The following is a 16,923-nucleotide window of genomic DNA, read 5'->3' on the forward strand; positions in this document are numbered from 1 at the left end:
CTCTGGGTGCTGGAAATGCAAACCCAGAAGGTAAAGTCACATCAGTGGAGTAAGTAGAATTTTCATTCAGAGACCTCACCCAGCAGTCACACCTGCTCCAGGCCCATTCCTCGCCCTTCACCAGGACAGGAAGAACTGAGTCCTCTTGGGTATGAGTGTGTGGCTTGGCACAGGACTCGGGCAGCCAGTAACAGAAGTTATTCACGGGAGGGGACTCCAGTGGCCCCACAGAAATATTTCCCAATATTTCGTCAGTTCCCTACCACCTCACTGATTTGAGCCATATGGGGAACAATCTCTACTGCTGTTAACTCTGGACCTTTTTCTTTAAATTGACTTGCTTTTGACAAGAAACCAAAAATGTAATGTCTGTAAGTGGCTATTTTCTGATTTGTGGTGTGTGTATATATTTATGTGTATGTGTATGCGTGTGGGGAAATTCCCCAGTGGCTCAGTGGTAAAGAAACTGCCTGCAATGCGGGAGACCTGGGTTTGAGTCCTGGGTTGGGAAAGATCCCCTGGAGGAAGGCATGGCAACCCACTCTAGTATCCATGCCTGGAGAATCCCATGGACAGGGGAGTCTGGCGGGCTACAGTCTATGAGGTCACAAAGAGTCGGACACGATTGAAGTGACAGCATGCATGCTCGCATGTGTATATGTGTTTAAATAGATAGATAAATATCCACCTAAAATCCTCTTGCATGCATTCCACCACAGTTCCTGAGCTCCCCACCCTTATCCAGCATTCTCCAGTGAGAGTAGGCTGTGAGCCTGACCACTGGGACCCAGCACCCTCTGTGCTCAGGTTCTCTGCCTGGGAAATTAGCCCAAAAATACATGCAAGGTACAATCCCAGCTAGTTATTTTTCAATGCCAAAGGAAACAGGACATAAAGGAAATAATATAACCATAATTATTTAGAGTTATGGGGTTTCCTTTTCTCTCTCTCTCTCTTTTCCAAATCCTCTCTATTAGCCCTATTAGGGCTCTCAGAATGGAAAAAGTTGATGTATTTTTGCAAACATCCCTCTTGGCCTCAGAGGGATGAGTTCTGGTGCACAATTCTCACTTACAGAGATTATCAGCATGGTCAGAATATTAAAATCATTATGCCATGTCCTGCCCCAAACATGGGGGCATAAATGTTAAAATACATTGTGCTATGTCCTGCCCCAGAATTCCCAATTCAGTGGAGCTGGGGAGGGACCTGAGAATCTGCTTTTCTGTCCATCTCCCAGCTGATGCAGTGCTGATGGTCCAAAGACCACACTTTAAAAATCATAGTTCTAGATAAATGAGGTGATAATGTAGAAGCACTTGAAAGAAGGTGACCTTGATTGCCTTCAGCGGCAGCCAGGCTCTCACATACTGTGACTTGTGTGGGTGGTGCCCCCTAGAGTCTCACAAAGCAGAGCCTGAGGGTGGTGGGGAGTTTCCTGGTCCCCATTCTCCCAAGTGTCTGTGCGAGGGTCCATTACAAAATATCTAGACAGATCTCTGAGCTCTTGAGGAAAAAGTCTTACGGTGGAAGGGATGGAGTTCAGCTTCTCTGCATGAGCTTAAAATGGGGCAGAGTTACTAAATTCACACCTCGCCTTCCCTCTTCCTTTCCTCCAGGGATCCCTCCTACATGGCCTCCCACTGGAGAAGCAACAGAGGAGCACACAGAAGGCCCTTCTGCAACGGAAGTGCCCTCAGCCTCAGAGAAGCCGTTCCCTTCAGAGGAACCATTCCCCCCAGAGGAACCATTCCCCTCAGAGAAACCATTCCCCCCAGAGGAACTGTTCCCCTCAGAGAAGCCATTCCCCTCAGAAAAGCCGTTCCCCTCAGAGGAACCGTTCCCCTCAGAAAAACCATTCCCCCCAGAGGAACTGTTCCCCTCAGAGAAGCCAATCCCCTCAGAGGAGCCATTCCCCTCAGAGGAGCCATTCCCCTCAGAGAAGCCATTCCCCCCAGAGGAACCATTCCCCTCAGAGAAACCAATCCCCTCAGAGGAGCCTTTCCCCTCAGAGAAGCCATTCCCTTCAGAGGAGCCATTCCCCTCAGAGGAGCCATCCACACTTTCAGCCCCAGTGCCCAGCAGGACTGAGCTGCCAAGCTCTGGGGAGGTGTCTGGGGTGCCCGAAATCAGTGGTGACTTCACAGGCAGTGGAGAAATTTCAGGACACCTAGACTTCAGTGGGCAGCCCTCAGGGGAAAGTGCAAGTGGACTGCCCTCTGAAGACCTTGACTCCAGTGGGCTCACCTCTACAGTGGGCTCAGGCCTGCCTGTGGAAAGTGGACTGCCTTCAGGGGAAGAAGAGAGAATTACATGGACCAGTGCTCCTAAAGTTGACAGGTTGCCCTCTGGGGGTGAGGGCCCAGAAGTTTCTGGAGTAGAGGATATCAGTGGACTTCCTTCTGGAGGAGAGGTTCATCTAGAGATCTCTGCCTCTGGAGTAGAGGACATCAGTGGACTTCCTTCTGGAGGAGAGGTTCATCTAGAGATCTCTGCCTCTGGAGTAGAGGACCTAAGTAGAATTCCTTCTGGAGAAGGTCCAGAAATCTCTGCCTCTGGAGTAGAGGACATCAGTGGACTTCCTTCTGGAGAGGAAGGTCATCTAGAGATCTCTGCCTCTGGAGTAGAAGACCTCAGTGGAATTCCTTCTGGAGAAGGTCCAGAAGTCTCTGCTTCTGGAGTAGAGGACCTTATTGGACTTCCTTCTGGAGAAGGTCCAGAAGTCTCTGCTTCTGGAGTAGAGGACCTCAGTAGACTTCCTTCTGGAGAAGGTCCAGAAGTCTCTGCTTCTGGGGTAGAGGACCTTAGTGGACTTCCTTCTGGAGAAGGTCCAGAAGTCTCTGTTTCTGGAGTAGAGGATCTCAGCAGACTTCCTTCTGGAGAAGGTCCAGAAGTCTCTGCTTCTGGAGTAGAGGACCTCAGTAGACTTCCTTCTGGAGAAGGTCCAGAAATCTCTGTGTCTGGAGTAGAGGACATCAGTATACTTCCTTCTGGAGAAGGTCCAGAAGTCTCTGCCTCTGGAGTAGAGGACCTCAGTGTTCTTCCTTCTGGAGAAGGTCATCTAGAGATCTCTACCTCTGGAGTAGAGGACCTCAGTGTTCTTCCTTCTGGTGAAGGTCATCTAGAGATCTCTGCCTCTGGAGTAGAGGACATCAGTAGACTTCCTTCTGGAGAAGGTCCAGAAGTCTCTGCCTCTGGAGTAGAGGACCTCAGTGTTCTTCCTTCTGGAGAAGATCATCTAGAGATCTCTGCCTCTGGAGTAGAGGACCTCGGTGTTCTTCCTTCTGGAGAAGATCATCTAGAGATCTCTGCCTCTGGAGTAGAGGACATCAGTAGACTTCCTTCTGGAGAAGGTCCAGAAGTCTCTGCCTCTGGAGTAGAGGACCTCAGTGTTCTTCCTTCTGGAGAAGGTCATCTAGAGATCTCTGCCTCTGGAGTAGAGGACCTCAGTAGACTTCCTTCTGGAGGAGAGGATCATCTAGAGACTTCTGCTTCTGGAGTAGGGGACCTTAGTGGACTTCCTTCTGGAAGGGAAGGTCTGGAGATCTCTGCTTCTGGAGCTGGGGATCTTAGTGGGTTGACTTCTGGAAAAGAAGACTTGACTGGGTCAGCTTCTGGAGCCTTGGACCTTGGCAGAATACCTTCTGTAACTCTAGGAAGTGGGCAAGCTCCAGAAGCAAGTGGTCTTCCTTCTGGATTTAGTGGTGAGTATTCTGGGGTGGACCTTGAAAGTGGCCCATCCTCTGGCCTTCCTGATTTCAGTGGACTTCCATCTGGGTTCCCAACTGTCTCCCTAGTGGATACTACATTGGTGGAAGTCGTCACAGCCACCACAGCAGGTGAACTAGAAGGAAGGGGAACCATTGACATCAGCGGTGCTGGAGAAACATCTGGGCTGCCCTTCAGTGAGTTGGACATTAGTGGAGGAGCAAGCGGACTCTCTTCAGGAGCTGAACTCAGTGGCCAAGCATCTGGGTCTCCTGACATCAGTGGGGAAACCTCTGGACTCTTTGGTGTCAGTGGACAGCCCTCAGGGTTTCCTGACATTAGTGGGGAAACTTCCGGGCTTCTTGAGGTCAGTGGGCAGCCATCAGGGTTTTATGGAGAAATATCTGGCGTGACTGAGCTTAGCGGACTGGCCTCTGGACAACCAGAAATCAGTGGAGAAGCTTCTGGAATTCTTTCTGGCCTTGGTCCACCATTCGGCATAACCGACCTGAGCGGAGAAGCACCCGGGATCCCTGATCTCAGTGGGCAACCATCGGGCTTGCCAGAGTTCAGTGGGACAACATCCGGGATCCCTGACCTGGTTTCCAGTGCTGTGAGTGGCAGTGGTGAATCTTCTGGCATTACGTTCGTGGACACCAGTTTGGTTGAAGTGACCCCAACGACATTTAAAGAAGAAGAAGGCTTAGGATCTGTGGAACTCAGTGGCCTCCCTTCAGGAGAGGTGGGTGTCTCAGGCACATCTGGGCTAGCGGATGTCAGTGGACTGTCTTCTGGAGCAATTGACTCCAGTGGGTTTACGTCCCAGCCTCCAGAATTCAGTGGCCTGCCAAGCGGAGTAACTGAGGTCAGTGGAGAAGCCTCCGGAGCTGAAAGTGGGAGCAGCCTGCCCTCCGGAGCATATGACAGCAGTGGACTTCCGTCTGGTTTCCCCACTGTCTCTTTTGTAGACAGGACTTTGGTGGAATCTGTAACCCAGGCTCCAACTGCTCAAGAAGCAGGAGAAGGGCCTTCAGGCATTCTGGAACTTAGCGGTGCGCCTTCTGGAGCACCAGACATGTCTGGAGACCATTTGGGATCTTTGGACCAAAGTGGGCTTCAGTCTGGACTAGTGGAGCCCAGTGGGGAGCCCGCAAGTACTCCATATTTTAGTGGGGACTTTTCTGGCACCACTGATGTAAGTGGGGAATCCTCTGCAGCCACGAGCACCAGTGGGGAGGCCTCCGGACTTCCAGAAGTTACGTTAATCACATCTGAGTTGGTGGAGGGAGTTACTGAACCAACCGTTTCCCAGGAACTGGGCCAGAGACCCCCCGTAACATACACCCCCCAGCTTTTTGAATCCAGTGGTGAAGCCTCTGCATCTGGGGATGTGCCAAGGTTCCCTGGATCGGGGGTAGAAGTGTCATCAGTCCCAGAATCCAGCGGTGAGACGTCAGCCTATCCCGAGGCTGAGGTGGGAGCATCTGCTGCCCCCGAGGCAAGCGGAGGAGCTTCCGGGTCCCCTAACCTGAGTGAAACCACCTCCACCTTCCATGAAGCTGATCTGGAGGGAACCTCAGGCCTGGGAGTGAGTGGCAGCCCCTCAGCCTTTCCAGAAGGCCCCACGGAGGGCTTGGCCACCCCGGAAGTGAGTGGAGAGTCAACCACTGCCTTTGACGTGAGCGTAGAGGCATCAGGCTCACCTTCTGCCACTCCCCTGGCTTCTGGAGACAGGACTGACACCAGCGGAGATCTGTCTGGCCACACCTCGGGGCTGGATATTGTCATCAGCACCACCATCCCAGAATCCGAGTGGACTCAGCAGACCCAGCGCCCTGCAGAGGCGCGTCTAGAAATCGAATCCTCAAGCCCTGTGCACTCAGGAGAAGAGAGCCAAACAGCCGACACAGCCACCTCCCCGACTGATGCTTCTATCCCAGCCTCCGCAGGAGGGACAGATGATTCAGAGGCAACCACAACAGGTACAGCTGGGATCATTTTCCTTTAAGTGGGTCGGAGTGATTCAGACTGTAGCATGGTAGGAAGCAGTGTAGACTCAAGGTTCTGAGCTGTGCAGGCTTAGGCAGGTATCTTAACCTCTCTGAGCCTCATCTGTAAAACAGCAATAGTACCAGAGGAGAGTAAATAAGATATAAATATGTCGAGAACAAGGCTATATCTTTTGCACACAGTACACACTTGTAGGTTCACAATTGTTACAGTCACAGTAGAGTTCCATCACACAAACATTTATATGTGAACTCAACTATCTTACTCGGCACGAGAAGTACTGTTTAGATAGTGCTGGAAATTCTTCTCCTGCCCCTGGCTCATGGAATGAGCATGAGAAGAGAGAATGAATCTGCTGATGACATTTATGTGCCAATACTTACTTTGTGCAGGGTTAAAACCTGCACAGTTCAAGTTAATATGAAGCATCACTCCAGCTGTGTCCTGCCTTTGGACCCTGGCTCCTCACCCCGACCCTGTGCAAGTAAACCCTCCTCTGTACTGTAGTGATGGTCTTGCCTTGACACAAACCCAGAAGCTTCTGGTTTTCCTTTATTTTCTGGGGCCCCTTGCATCCCCCTGTGTACTGAGAGTCCAATCAGAGAATTCAGCCCCACCAGAAGCAGGGGCTCAGGAGGGAGAGAGTCCCCAGAAATCATGTTGACCCAAAACCAGCCTTGTGGGTTTCTGTGGCCTGAGGCCCCACCCTGGAGGTCTTGGAGGCTGCGCTGTACCCCAGGCAGCAACATTCTTGATGCCCAGCCTCTCCCTGCGGGTTGCAGCCTCTACCAGTTCCTGTGCCGAAAAGCCCTGTAGCGCTGGGACCTGCCAGGAGACGGAGGGACACGTCATATGCTTGTGCCCCCGGCCACACTGGCAAGCACTGAGACGTAGGTAAGACCCTCGGCGGCCATGGGGGTGCAGACAGAAGGGTCGGGAGGAGGCGTCCAAGGTCACCTGAGGTGCAGGCTTCTTGTCACACTGGCGTAGAAGAGTACATAGTGATGTGTTGGGGTAGCAGCCACAGGATAAACATGGCATGTCTTTCTAGAGGGTCTGTTCTGCATGATGGTTTAGGAGAAAAAAGTCATTAAATTGAGAAGTAGTTCTTTTTTTTTGTCAAGCCAATGATTGTTTTATGAGCAAAATCCAAAAGGTGCTTGAATTTTGAAGATCAAGCTGGAGACTTCAAAAGAATGTTGAGCTAGGGAGTTATTGAAGAGAGCCAGTCATGCCCCGAAGTCCCTGGGAGGGAAAGTCCGAGGGTAGGCTGTCTTGCATCATCCAGAGTGGACCCCTTTGGGAAAGCCCCTAGAGTCCCCTCTATGCTTAGGCCTGGGTAGGGTTTGAGTACCTTTCTTGCCTTAAATGAGATAACACAGATAGAACTCATCACTCCCAGCTCCAGGATTCATGGCTGCAGGTCAGCTATGACCCAGCAGAGCCCCACCCTTGAGCACCCATCATGCTGGGGCCTCTGTTTGTCCAAGGAGCTTGTGAGGTAAGTGAGGAGCCTGGGGGATCCTCTGACTGGAGGTGGCTGCCAAAATGAGATGGTAGAATCTATGTGTCACTCCCGGAGCACCTGGAGGCCTGTGGCTGTGAAGACATTTCAGCTCATCAACATCACCACCCTTGAGGGAAGAAATGCCCGGTTCCCTCCAAGCTCAGATTCTTGGGTTAGCTCTCTGCACTGCCTCCACGTCCTTACCCCAACTTGTGTCTGGAGTTAGAACTCCGAGACCCAAGGCCTTCCGTTAAAGGGCTTCAGTCCTAAGACACATGCAAAATGCCTTTACATCCTACACAAAGGTACATTAATATAGATACCAATATATATGCAAAATAATACAGCAAGTCCCCTCCATGTAAATGAGTTCTGTACAAAGACCACATTCATAAGTCCAGTTTAAGTCCAACAAAATTAGCCTAGGTACCCAACTAATACAATTGGCTATAGAGTGCTGTACTGTAATAGGTTTATAATACTTTTCACACAAATAATACATACAAAACAAACACAAAAACAAAGAAAACATTTTTAATCATACAGGACAGTACCTTGAGAAGTACCTTGAGAAGTCTAACACTGGCATACAGGCGCTGGCATCGAGTGAACAGGCAAGAAGAGTTACTGACTGGAGGAGGGAGAGGAGGTGGGAGATGGTAGAGATGAAGGGTCGTCAGCAACAGGAGATGGAGGGCAAGCTGCCGTGTCACTCATGCCTGATGCTGAGGGCACGGGTTCTGGTTCCTTGCTGGAACCACATGTACGTTTGCATCTTTGAAGTTTGCAACTTGAAGGCTCACATGTAGGGAAATGACTGTGAATGAGTTATATGCTCTTAATATATATGCACTCTTAATATAAACCTGCTATATACTTGGCACTTACACAGGAAATGTGTGTATATATATATATATATATATATATATATATATCAGATCAGTCGCTCAGTCGTGTCCGACTCTTCGCGACCCCATGAATCGCAGCACGCCAGGCCTCCCTGTCCATCACCAACTCCCAGAGTTCACTCAGACTCATGTCCATCGAGTCAGTGATGCTATCCAGCCATCTCATCCTCTGTCGTCCCCTTCTCTTCCTGCCCCCAATCCCTCCCAACATCAGAGTCTTTTCCAATGAGTCAACTCTTCACATGAGGTGGCCAAAGTACTGGAGTTTCAGCTTTAGCATCATTCCTTCCAAAGAAATCCCAGGGCTGATCTCCTTCAGAGTCCATTCTCCTTCAGAATGGACTGGTTGGATCTCCTTGCAGTCCAAGGGACTCTCAAGAGTCTTCTCCAACACCACAGTTCAAAAGCATCAATTCATCAGCGCTCAGCCTTCTTCACAGTCCAACTCTCACATCCATACATGACCACAAACAGGCTCTAGGGTGTATACTATTCACTCTCTTCCCCTTTGGGATCAGCCTCTGCCCACATGTGCGGGCCGTGACTGAGAACACTATAGGCCTCTGTGGCCAGAGAAGGTTGGTTCTCCTAGGAAGGTCCTGGCCTTTCTACCAAGGGGACAGTGCTTCCACTGAGCCATAGTGACCCCAGAGCTGTAGACACACCCCTCTGTCTCCCACCTCCACAGGGAAGGCAGAGCACTACCTCTGTCCTGGGAGAGACCACCGCTGATGAAAACGTGGAAAGACCTAGTGTGCTTTACAGCACACAGATTCCTCAGTTGGCAGTAGAAGTGACTCTGTCTGTCTGGTAGACATCTTGCCAGGTGTGCAGACACGTCCCCCCTCCTGGGTCTGGGTGTGCAGTAGAGAGCAGCAGGGCGCCTGTCTTGGGTGAAGTGCTATGGAGCTCAGCTCTGTCAGCCAGCCCAGCCTGGGTCAGCGAGGAACAGACTCAGGGCCCAGCAGGGCTTCTGGGATGGGGGCCGCCACCAGGATCAGAGCCCCCTTGCTCTCTTTTAGTATCTTCTGACACCTCTGTCCATTCTTAGCAACTCCTTTTCCAACCTGATACTTGAAACAAAAATGGAATACTGGTATCAGAAGTCACACAGCAAGGCTCGCGTCCTGGCACCTCTGAAATTAGAAGTAGGTGACAATGGACCTTAGCTAATCTGCTCTAAAGACACCTTTTCTTTAATCATGTATATTTCCAATGGGCGTTCCTTCCCGCAGTTTCTTCCCAGGCAGCTCTGAGCCTGGTAATCATGTCCATTTGAAAGTGCAGCCCCTAGAGGTTAAGCAGTTTGCCTAACTCCGCTGAGTGAGTCCAATCAAGAACTGGGGTCTTCAAAACTCTTCTGTTATGTGCATGTGGTGAGGGCGGCGGATAAGAGTGCAAAACACTCTGTAATTAATGCATATCCCAACCAATTGGCTCAGACGGTAAAGAATCTGCCTGCAGTATGGGAGACCTGGATTCGATCCCTGGGTCAGGAAGATCCCCTGGAGAAGGAAATGGCAACCCACTCCAGTATCCTTGCCTGGAAAGTTCCATGGACTGAGAAGCCTGGCAGGCTACATACAGTCCATGGGGTCGCAAAGAGTCAGACACACTGAGCGACTTAACTAACCAACTGGGTTAAAAGATGATTACAATGACCAGTTGAGGAAACACTTTTATTATTTCAATTAACAATTGAATTAGATCTATTCAGTAATTACCTAATCAATTGGCCTTTTAGTTTGAGTTATATTGATAAGCATTATTTTAATAGCATATTACTAGTTCTTTTTCCGGGATATAATTTCCTGGTGGTAAAGATGGTACAGAACATGCCTGCAATGCAGGAGACCCAGGTTTATCCCCTGGGTCAAGAAAATCCCCTAGAGAAGAAAATGACTACCTACTCCAGTATTCTTGCTTGGAGAATTTTTTGGACAGAGGAGCCTGGCGGCCTAGAGTCCATAGGGTCACAAAGGGTCACATGACTGAGCGACTAACAATTTCTAACACTTTTTGTATCAAAAACATTTGTGTGCTAATATCCAAGAAATGAATTTGTGATTTAAAAAAAAAGAATTGAGGTCTTCACTGCTTAACACATCCAGATGAATAAGAAATCTTCTCTTGAACATAACAACCAGTTGTTGGTCTTAAAAAGCTAGAAGCTAAATTTCAGGGGAACCAGAATTAAGAGTGGCTGTAGTATCACATTGGTTCAACTAGAGACAGACGAGCCCTCGCTACCTCATTTGTAAACAGTGTCAATGATGGTGGTTCTGTGCTTTAAGACCTAGTGCCTCGGTCCCACTCGTACAGACTCTGATTAGAATAGTCCTGTGGCCTTGGCACTGGAGTTTTTTAAACTCCCAGGTGACTCCAGTGTGCAGGCAGAGCTGAGAAACACTGCTGTGAGGATTAAGATCATCCATGTACATCTTACAGGTTCCCTTTTCTGTCTCTCATGCCACTGATTACGAAAAGCTTTGTCATCTCTAAAGAGTGAGTAGTAAGAGTCATCCACGTGCAAAATCTGGCATCTCGGTGCCCACCACGATACCCCTGGGGTCCCAAGTCACTCCTGTTCAATTTAACTCGAGACTTGGCGCTTCCAAAAGGACTGCAGATGGTGTCCAGCATCCATAGATCACCCACCTGTCATGTGGCTCTAGAACCAGGAACTACAGGTTGTTAAAAGGCCTTATAGATCTGTGTCATCTTGTTTAGTCAGCATTCTGTAAACAGGTTCTTGATAAATTATTAATCTGTACTCTTTACAGCAAAATAAATGCTTAATGAATACTCAGATTCTTTAGCAAGGCTTCCCAGGTGGCACAGTGGTAAAAAAAAATCTGCCTGCTAACGCAGGAGACACAAGAGACGAAGGTTCAATCCTTGGTTGGGAAGATCCCCTGGAATAGAAGATGGCAACCACTATTGCCATACTAGCCAGCCTTTTATCTTCCCTGGTGGCTTAGAAGTTAAAGCGTCTGCCTCCAATGCAGGAGACCCCGGTTTGATCCCTGGATCGGGAAGATCCCCTGGAGAAGGAAATGGTAACGCACTCCAGTATTCTTGCCTGGAGAATTCCATGGACGGAGAAACCTGGTAGGCTACAGTCCACGGGGTCACAAAGGGTCGGACATGACTGAGCGACTTCACTTACTTACTTACTGCCATACTGGAGATGGCACCCGCTCCAGTATTCTTATCTGGTAAATCCCATGGACAGAAGAGCCGGGAGGGCTACAGTCCATGAGACCACGAAGAGTCAGACACGACTAGCAGCTGAGCACTACTGCTTCTAAAGGTCCTTTGGCAGTTAAGCACTGAACTGGAGAGTTCCCTGGCAGTCCAGTGGATAAGACTCTTCGCTTCCAGTGCGGGAGGTGCAGGTTTGATACTTGGTGGGGGAACTAAGGTCCCACAGGCCGTGAGATGTGGCCAAAAAAAAAAAGCAAGACTATCCTATTCCTATCGACTTAAAAAGCAGAAGCACTCTCCTCACTTCCATTGTTAACACAGTATTTCTTGTAGGAATTAGATTTCTGATCCTGACGTTTCAATCCTGGCAGCTCCTTAGAATCACCTGGGAAACTTTATTATTTTTATTTATTTATTCATTTTTGGTTACACTGGGTCTTTGTTGCTGTGCATGGACTTCCTCAAGTTGTGGCAAGTGGGGGCTACTCTGGAGTACTCGGGCTTCTCATTGCAGTGGCTTCTCTTGTTGTAGAGCATGGGCTTTAAGCACACAGGCCTCAGTAGTCATGGGTTTAGGAGTTGTGGCACACCAGCTTAGTTGCCCTGTGGCATGTGGAATCTTCCCAGACCTGGGATCGAACCCACATCCCCTGCACTGGCAGCTGGATTCTTATCTATTGTACCACCAGGGAAATGCTGGACTGCTTTTAAAAAGTGCCATACGTGGGCCCCACCCTGAGCCATTCTGATTCACTTGGTCTGGAGAGGGACTCTGGTGGTGTTGGTAATTTTTTTTTTAATCTAAAAATTCACTATCACAATGATTCTAATGGGCAGCTAAGTTTAAGAAATCAGATCTCACATTCAATTTCCCAGCAATCACTGGCATTGCCTGGATTTCTCTAAACTCCATGGTTAGAAGGGCATGAACTTAAATTTTAATCAGACTCTTTTCTGTTTTATTGACATTTTTCACTTTGTGGATTTGAGATTCTGATCTATAATCCGACACTGTCTCTTCCCCCAGTGGGGTGATGTTTGAATTCCAGTGAAACCTTATCCCTGGGGATTGGGGGAAATGCTTTCAAAGCAAGTAAAAATACAGGGTTATAAGTCAAGATACAAATTACATCTTGACATAACCAAGAAGTCCACAGGCAGATTTTAACAGGCAACTAATTGAATTTAAGAAGTAGGATATTAAAGTTGCATCCAAGATCAACCTTTAAAATGTAAAAGACTTGACAGTATAAATAACTATAACTTTAATCATGTTTGTTTTTAAAGCTAATTGGAACTGATAAATATGCTGTTATAGTCCTTCTCCTGGAGAGGGAAATGGCACCCTGCTCCAGTGTTCTTTCCTGGAGCATTCCCTGGACAGGGGAGCCTAGCAGACTATAATCCATGGGATGGCAAAGAGTCAGACACGACTGAGCACACACACATAGTCCTACTATCAGTTGTGATACACCAGAGAGCAAGTATTTATGTTCAATTCTGTTCATCCTGATTGATCCTAGGTCTTTGCAGGGTGTGGAGCATCTGTTGAGCTAAGAAATTGCCTCTGTGCTTCTTGAGGGGATTTCCGCCCCCCAATCCTTGTTCAGTAGTCATGTCCAGGGTCATCACATATAGCCGCACAGGTTGTGCACTGAACAACTTGAGGGGTAGCACTCATACCATGGTATTTATGAGTGGCAGCCCCTTTGGTTGGATATCACTTGAGTTAAAGCACCTGCTGTCACTTCACTCCACTTTTTCTGTAAACAAAATAAACTCTAACGTGGATGTCTTGAGTTCTGACCCAGGCAACAGCTGGACAAGATCTATTCAGGGTAGAGGCCTGAGTTCTCCAATTCAGAGGCCAAGGTGATTATTTACAAGTATCTTTATTCCCATCACCTTTACCAGGGGTTCTTAGCTAGCGACATCACTAGAAAGCCTTGTTCGGGAACAAAAAAATCTCTTTTGGTTAGAGTAGTGGAAAGCGGACTCAGAGGCCCTACTCAGTGATGACCTGTGAGCCCTTGGCTGGGGAGGCACAAATGGTAATGAGATGCTGAGATCCAGGACTCCAGTCTCTCTCTCCACATATAACAGAGACCTGACTTTCATCCTCATGGCCTAATCTCCTCCAGTCTGTCTCCCCTTCTTACCATGTGGGCAGGTCACTTCATTTGTTTTCTTATCTATAATATGACACAATGACATCCATGCTATAGGGACACTTGGAGGATAAGTGGTTGTGAGATATGGTGTCTGGCTCAGAGAAGATTCTTGGAAGATAATGGCTCCCTCTCTTTCCTCTCTTCCTTCACACAGTCTGCCCAAAGCCCTTCCCATTCTCCATTTGTTGTCACCTTGTCTGGGGTCCCCAAAGTACAGCAGGGCCCAGCCCAGCTATTCTCATGGTTCCAGAAGATAAACAATGTTCTAACTGCCTTCACTGAAAGAGGTGGGGCAAATCAGGGCCAGAATGGCTCTTCTAATCAGAGGAAAAGAAGAGGCACCACAGGCCTGAGTGACCAAAGAGAAGGCCCCACCCAGGATGTCCCACCCTCTCCGTACTGCTGACGGCCTAAGTTGCCCCAGTGCTGCTCACAGGCTCTCAGGTCTTCAGGATTATGGCCCTTCCTTCCCTCCTCATCTGTGAATCTTGGGCGCTGTATGAAACAGCTTCTGAGCCCAGGAAACTAGTTCCTTGAGTTTCAGTCCCTGCAGCCTTCTCAGATTCTGTGCCCTGGCCAAGCACAACAAAGGAAAATGCACTGTCCCAGGGCGCAGGCCACGTGGGGAGGGCAAGTGATGTAAAATAAGCCTCTGGGACCACTGGAGGCCACTGGGCCTGACCTCCCTTGGGCCTCTGCCCTCCTACCCTCTCCCCCATGGGTTGGGCAGAGGCCCCAGGGTTGATGTCTAGCTCTTCTTCCCAAGGCCCACTCCCGTCCCTGCTCTGTACAACTGCTTTAGCGCCTACATTTGCTTAATACCCCCTTGCCCAGTGCTTCCCGTCTCCCATAATGACGCTAAGGGACCAAAAGACAACAGTAGAAGCAAAAGAGCCTCCCCCAGCTTCTGCCCAGCCCACCGGCCTGACCTATTGCTGCTACTGCTGCTGCTGAGAATCCTGGTGCATGCTGGGAATCCAAGTGCATGCTGGGATTTCAGCCCATTACTCCATGCATTTTGGTTTTGCTTGGAACAGTTTCAAACTTGGAACTGTTGGTTTCTAGCCCATGGTGTACAACTCCCTGAAATGAAGTCAAGAACTTTGTGAGAAGAGAGACCTCCCTGAGGACTTGAGATTCTCAGGCCCTCTCATGGCACAAACCCAGCTCGGGTCTAGATGACATCAGCGACGCACTAGTGAAAAGTGCTTTTATCTTCTTCTAAGAGGATTGACTTTAACGGTCTAGTCTGTCCTTAAGAAGTAAGAACTAAGTCCTGGAACGTATTTAGGAAGATGCCTACGTGGAGACCACCCATCAACACATCAGGTCCTGAAGTTTGTATGAACATAGCTTTACACATCATGCTGACTTATAAGACAGTAGAATCTATTCATTCCAGAATTGTATGAATCCCCTGGGAAGAGGAGCTTCCAATACCTTTTGTCATGTTCTCAGAGGAAGGAACCCAGCAGGTGCCTTTGAAGAATGAATACAAAAAGCGTAGAAGGATCTTCTAGGTCTCTGGCTTCTCTGAAAGATACAGAAAGACTAGATAAGGAGTTCCAGTTCTCATCTTGGCTAATGGATGAAAATTTGAGGCAAAGGCCAATGACTTACCAGTATAAGTCCCACAAAGATGGACATCTTGGACCAGATGAACAGAAGGAGAGAAGAGTCTTCTGGGGAACAAGGCTGATGGATACCTGCCAGTATCCCAGGCTGGTGCTGGTGGCTTACTAAGTGCCTTGCCAGCTTCCAACACTGGGTCTCCCACTGGCCAGGATGCAGCCCTTCTAGAAATCATGATTCACTGGAGATGTCCCTGTTTTGAGGCCTTTGGCTGGAAGAGAAGATTACATGGGGAGATATTAGACTGGGTTTCTGTTCCTTCCCGCCAAGATAACAAAGTTGGCTTCATCTTTATAAGATACTCTAGACTTTTATTTACTGAAGACAAAGAAGGTTCTGCATCCAAAAAAAAAAAAATCTCATGTGAATATTCCACGCTGCCATTTTCTCATGAACCTGTACTCTGCAGACCACTTCTAGCTTGTTTGTTCTAGTACTGCATGGCCTTGTCCTCTTTCCTTGGTTCAGACTGACAGAAGAAGTTAGGAAAAGAAAGAGCTCTAACTAAGCTTCCAGTATTTGAATTCCAGCATCCTTGCTCACTGCCATGTTAAGAGCCAATTCAGACCCCAGGGCCGCTTGAAATATTCACAAGAGAAAACACCTGGAGGAACTCCAAGCTCACTCTCACAATAGGACTTTGCCTTCACAAGCCCCAGATCTCTTCACCCACTGGGAAACCTGGCTCCAATGCCCCAAGCTTGCCAATCAAGAATCACACACATGCAAGAAAACCCTTGTTGGATCTTTGGCTCAGTGCTCCAAGATGGCGGCAGCAGCAGCAGCAGCAACAGTTCTTAGGAAATCCAGGGCTGTGGAGAACCGCAGGGCTGGCCACCCATAAAGAAGCTGCAATGCAATTGAGAAGCTGGAGTTGCCGGCAGGAGTCCTAATGGTGGCCCTTGGTTTCTTGCAGACATTGACGAGTGCCTCTCAAGCCCTTGTCTGAATGGAGCCACCTGCGTGGATGCCATCGACTCTTTCACATGCTTATGCCTTCCCAGCTACCAAGGGGACGTGTGTGAGATTGGTACGGCTGTCTCGGCTTCAGCTAATGTTGCTAACTGCTGCACCCAGTCTTCCTCCCTCACCCTTCCCTGCTAACCACAGGTTCTAGGCCCTGGCTGGACCCCCCACCCAAGATCCATCCAGGCAGCCACTTCCAGGGCCACAACTGAGAAGTCAGCTTCCCTCACTTTCACTCCTTCTCTTGCTGTTCCCCATGGAAACCCTCCTCTGGTGCACTGGCTGACCTGACCACAGAAGAGCCAGGCAGGCCAGGCCAGTTTGTGTTTTGGAAGGTGGAGCTATAGAGGAAACTTTCAAATACTAACCTTCTCCAGGGCTGCCAGATGCCACCAGCAAAGTTGGTGCCTGCATCAGACTAAGAAGACAGAGCCGATTCCATGCATTTGTCTTGAAGGAAGCTATGGGTGGGAGTCATTGGTCCTTGCTCTGGATGATGGCCATGGATCCTCCCAGCATGCCCATGGGCTTGTGTCTGCCTGCCGTCTTGCCCATGGGACTTTAGTGGCCCCTCCATGGCCAGGGGAGCCACTGCACCACACTGGCCAAGCTGACTTCTTCTTCTCTGGCAAGAGCTATGGTTGATCTGTCTGAGAGCTCCCATGTCACCAGCATGCTCAGGTCACACATGCACAGGGACTGTTTCGTGTCACCTTGTCATCATTGCCACCATGACAGCTGCCATGTCAACACCACTCCGGTCTGTGCTTCCTTTCTCGCTTCCTTGTGCAAGGCAAAAGGCTGGCCAGAGAGA

At 49.1% G+C, this 16,923-nt stretch overlaps 1 protein-coding gene across 2 annotated transcripts in view; it reads left to right on the forward strand.

Moving 5' to 3' along the window:
• The window catches only part of ACAN (aggrecan), a 68,926-nt gene that overhangs the window by 45,801 nt on the left and 6,202 nt on the right, over positions 1-16,923 (forward strand). The window contains exons 12-13 of one of the 2 annotated variants that reach the window (XM_027521682.1): positions 1,620-5,690; positions 16,060-16,173. In XM_027521682.1, the coding sequence (XP_027377483.1) occupies positions 1,620-5,690; positions 16,060-16,173 (4,185 nt within the window). The remainder of the gene's footprint in view (positions 1-1,619; positions 5,691-16,059; positions 16,174-16,923) is intronic. The other variant, XM_027521683.1, reaches the window with a different exon arrangement.

Source organism: Bos indicus x Bos taurus, chromosome 21 (genome assembly GCF_003369695.1).
Source record: "Bos indicus x Bos taurus breed Angus x Brahman F1 hybrid chromosome 21, Bos_hybrid_MaternalHap_v2.0, whole genome shotgun sequence".
Lineage (NCBI taxonomy): Eukaryota > Metazoa > Chordata > Mammalia > Artiodactyla > Bovidae > Bos > Bos indicus x Bos taurus.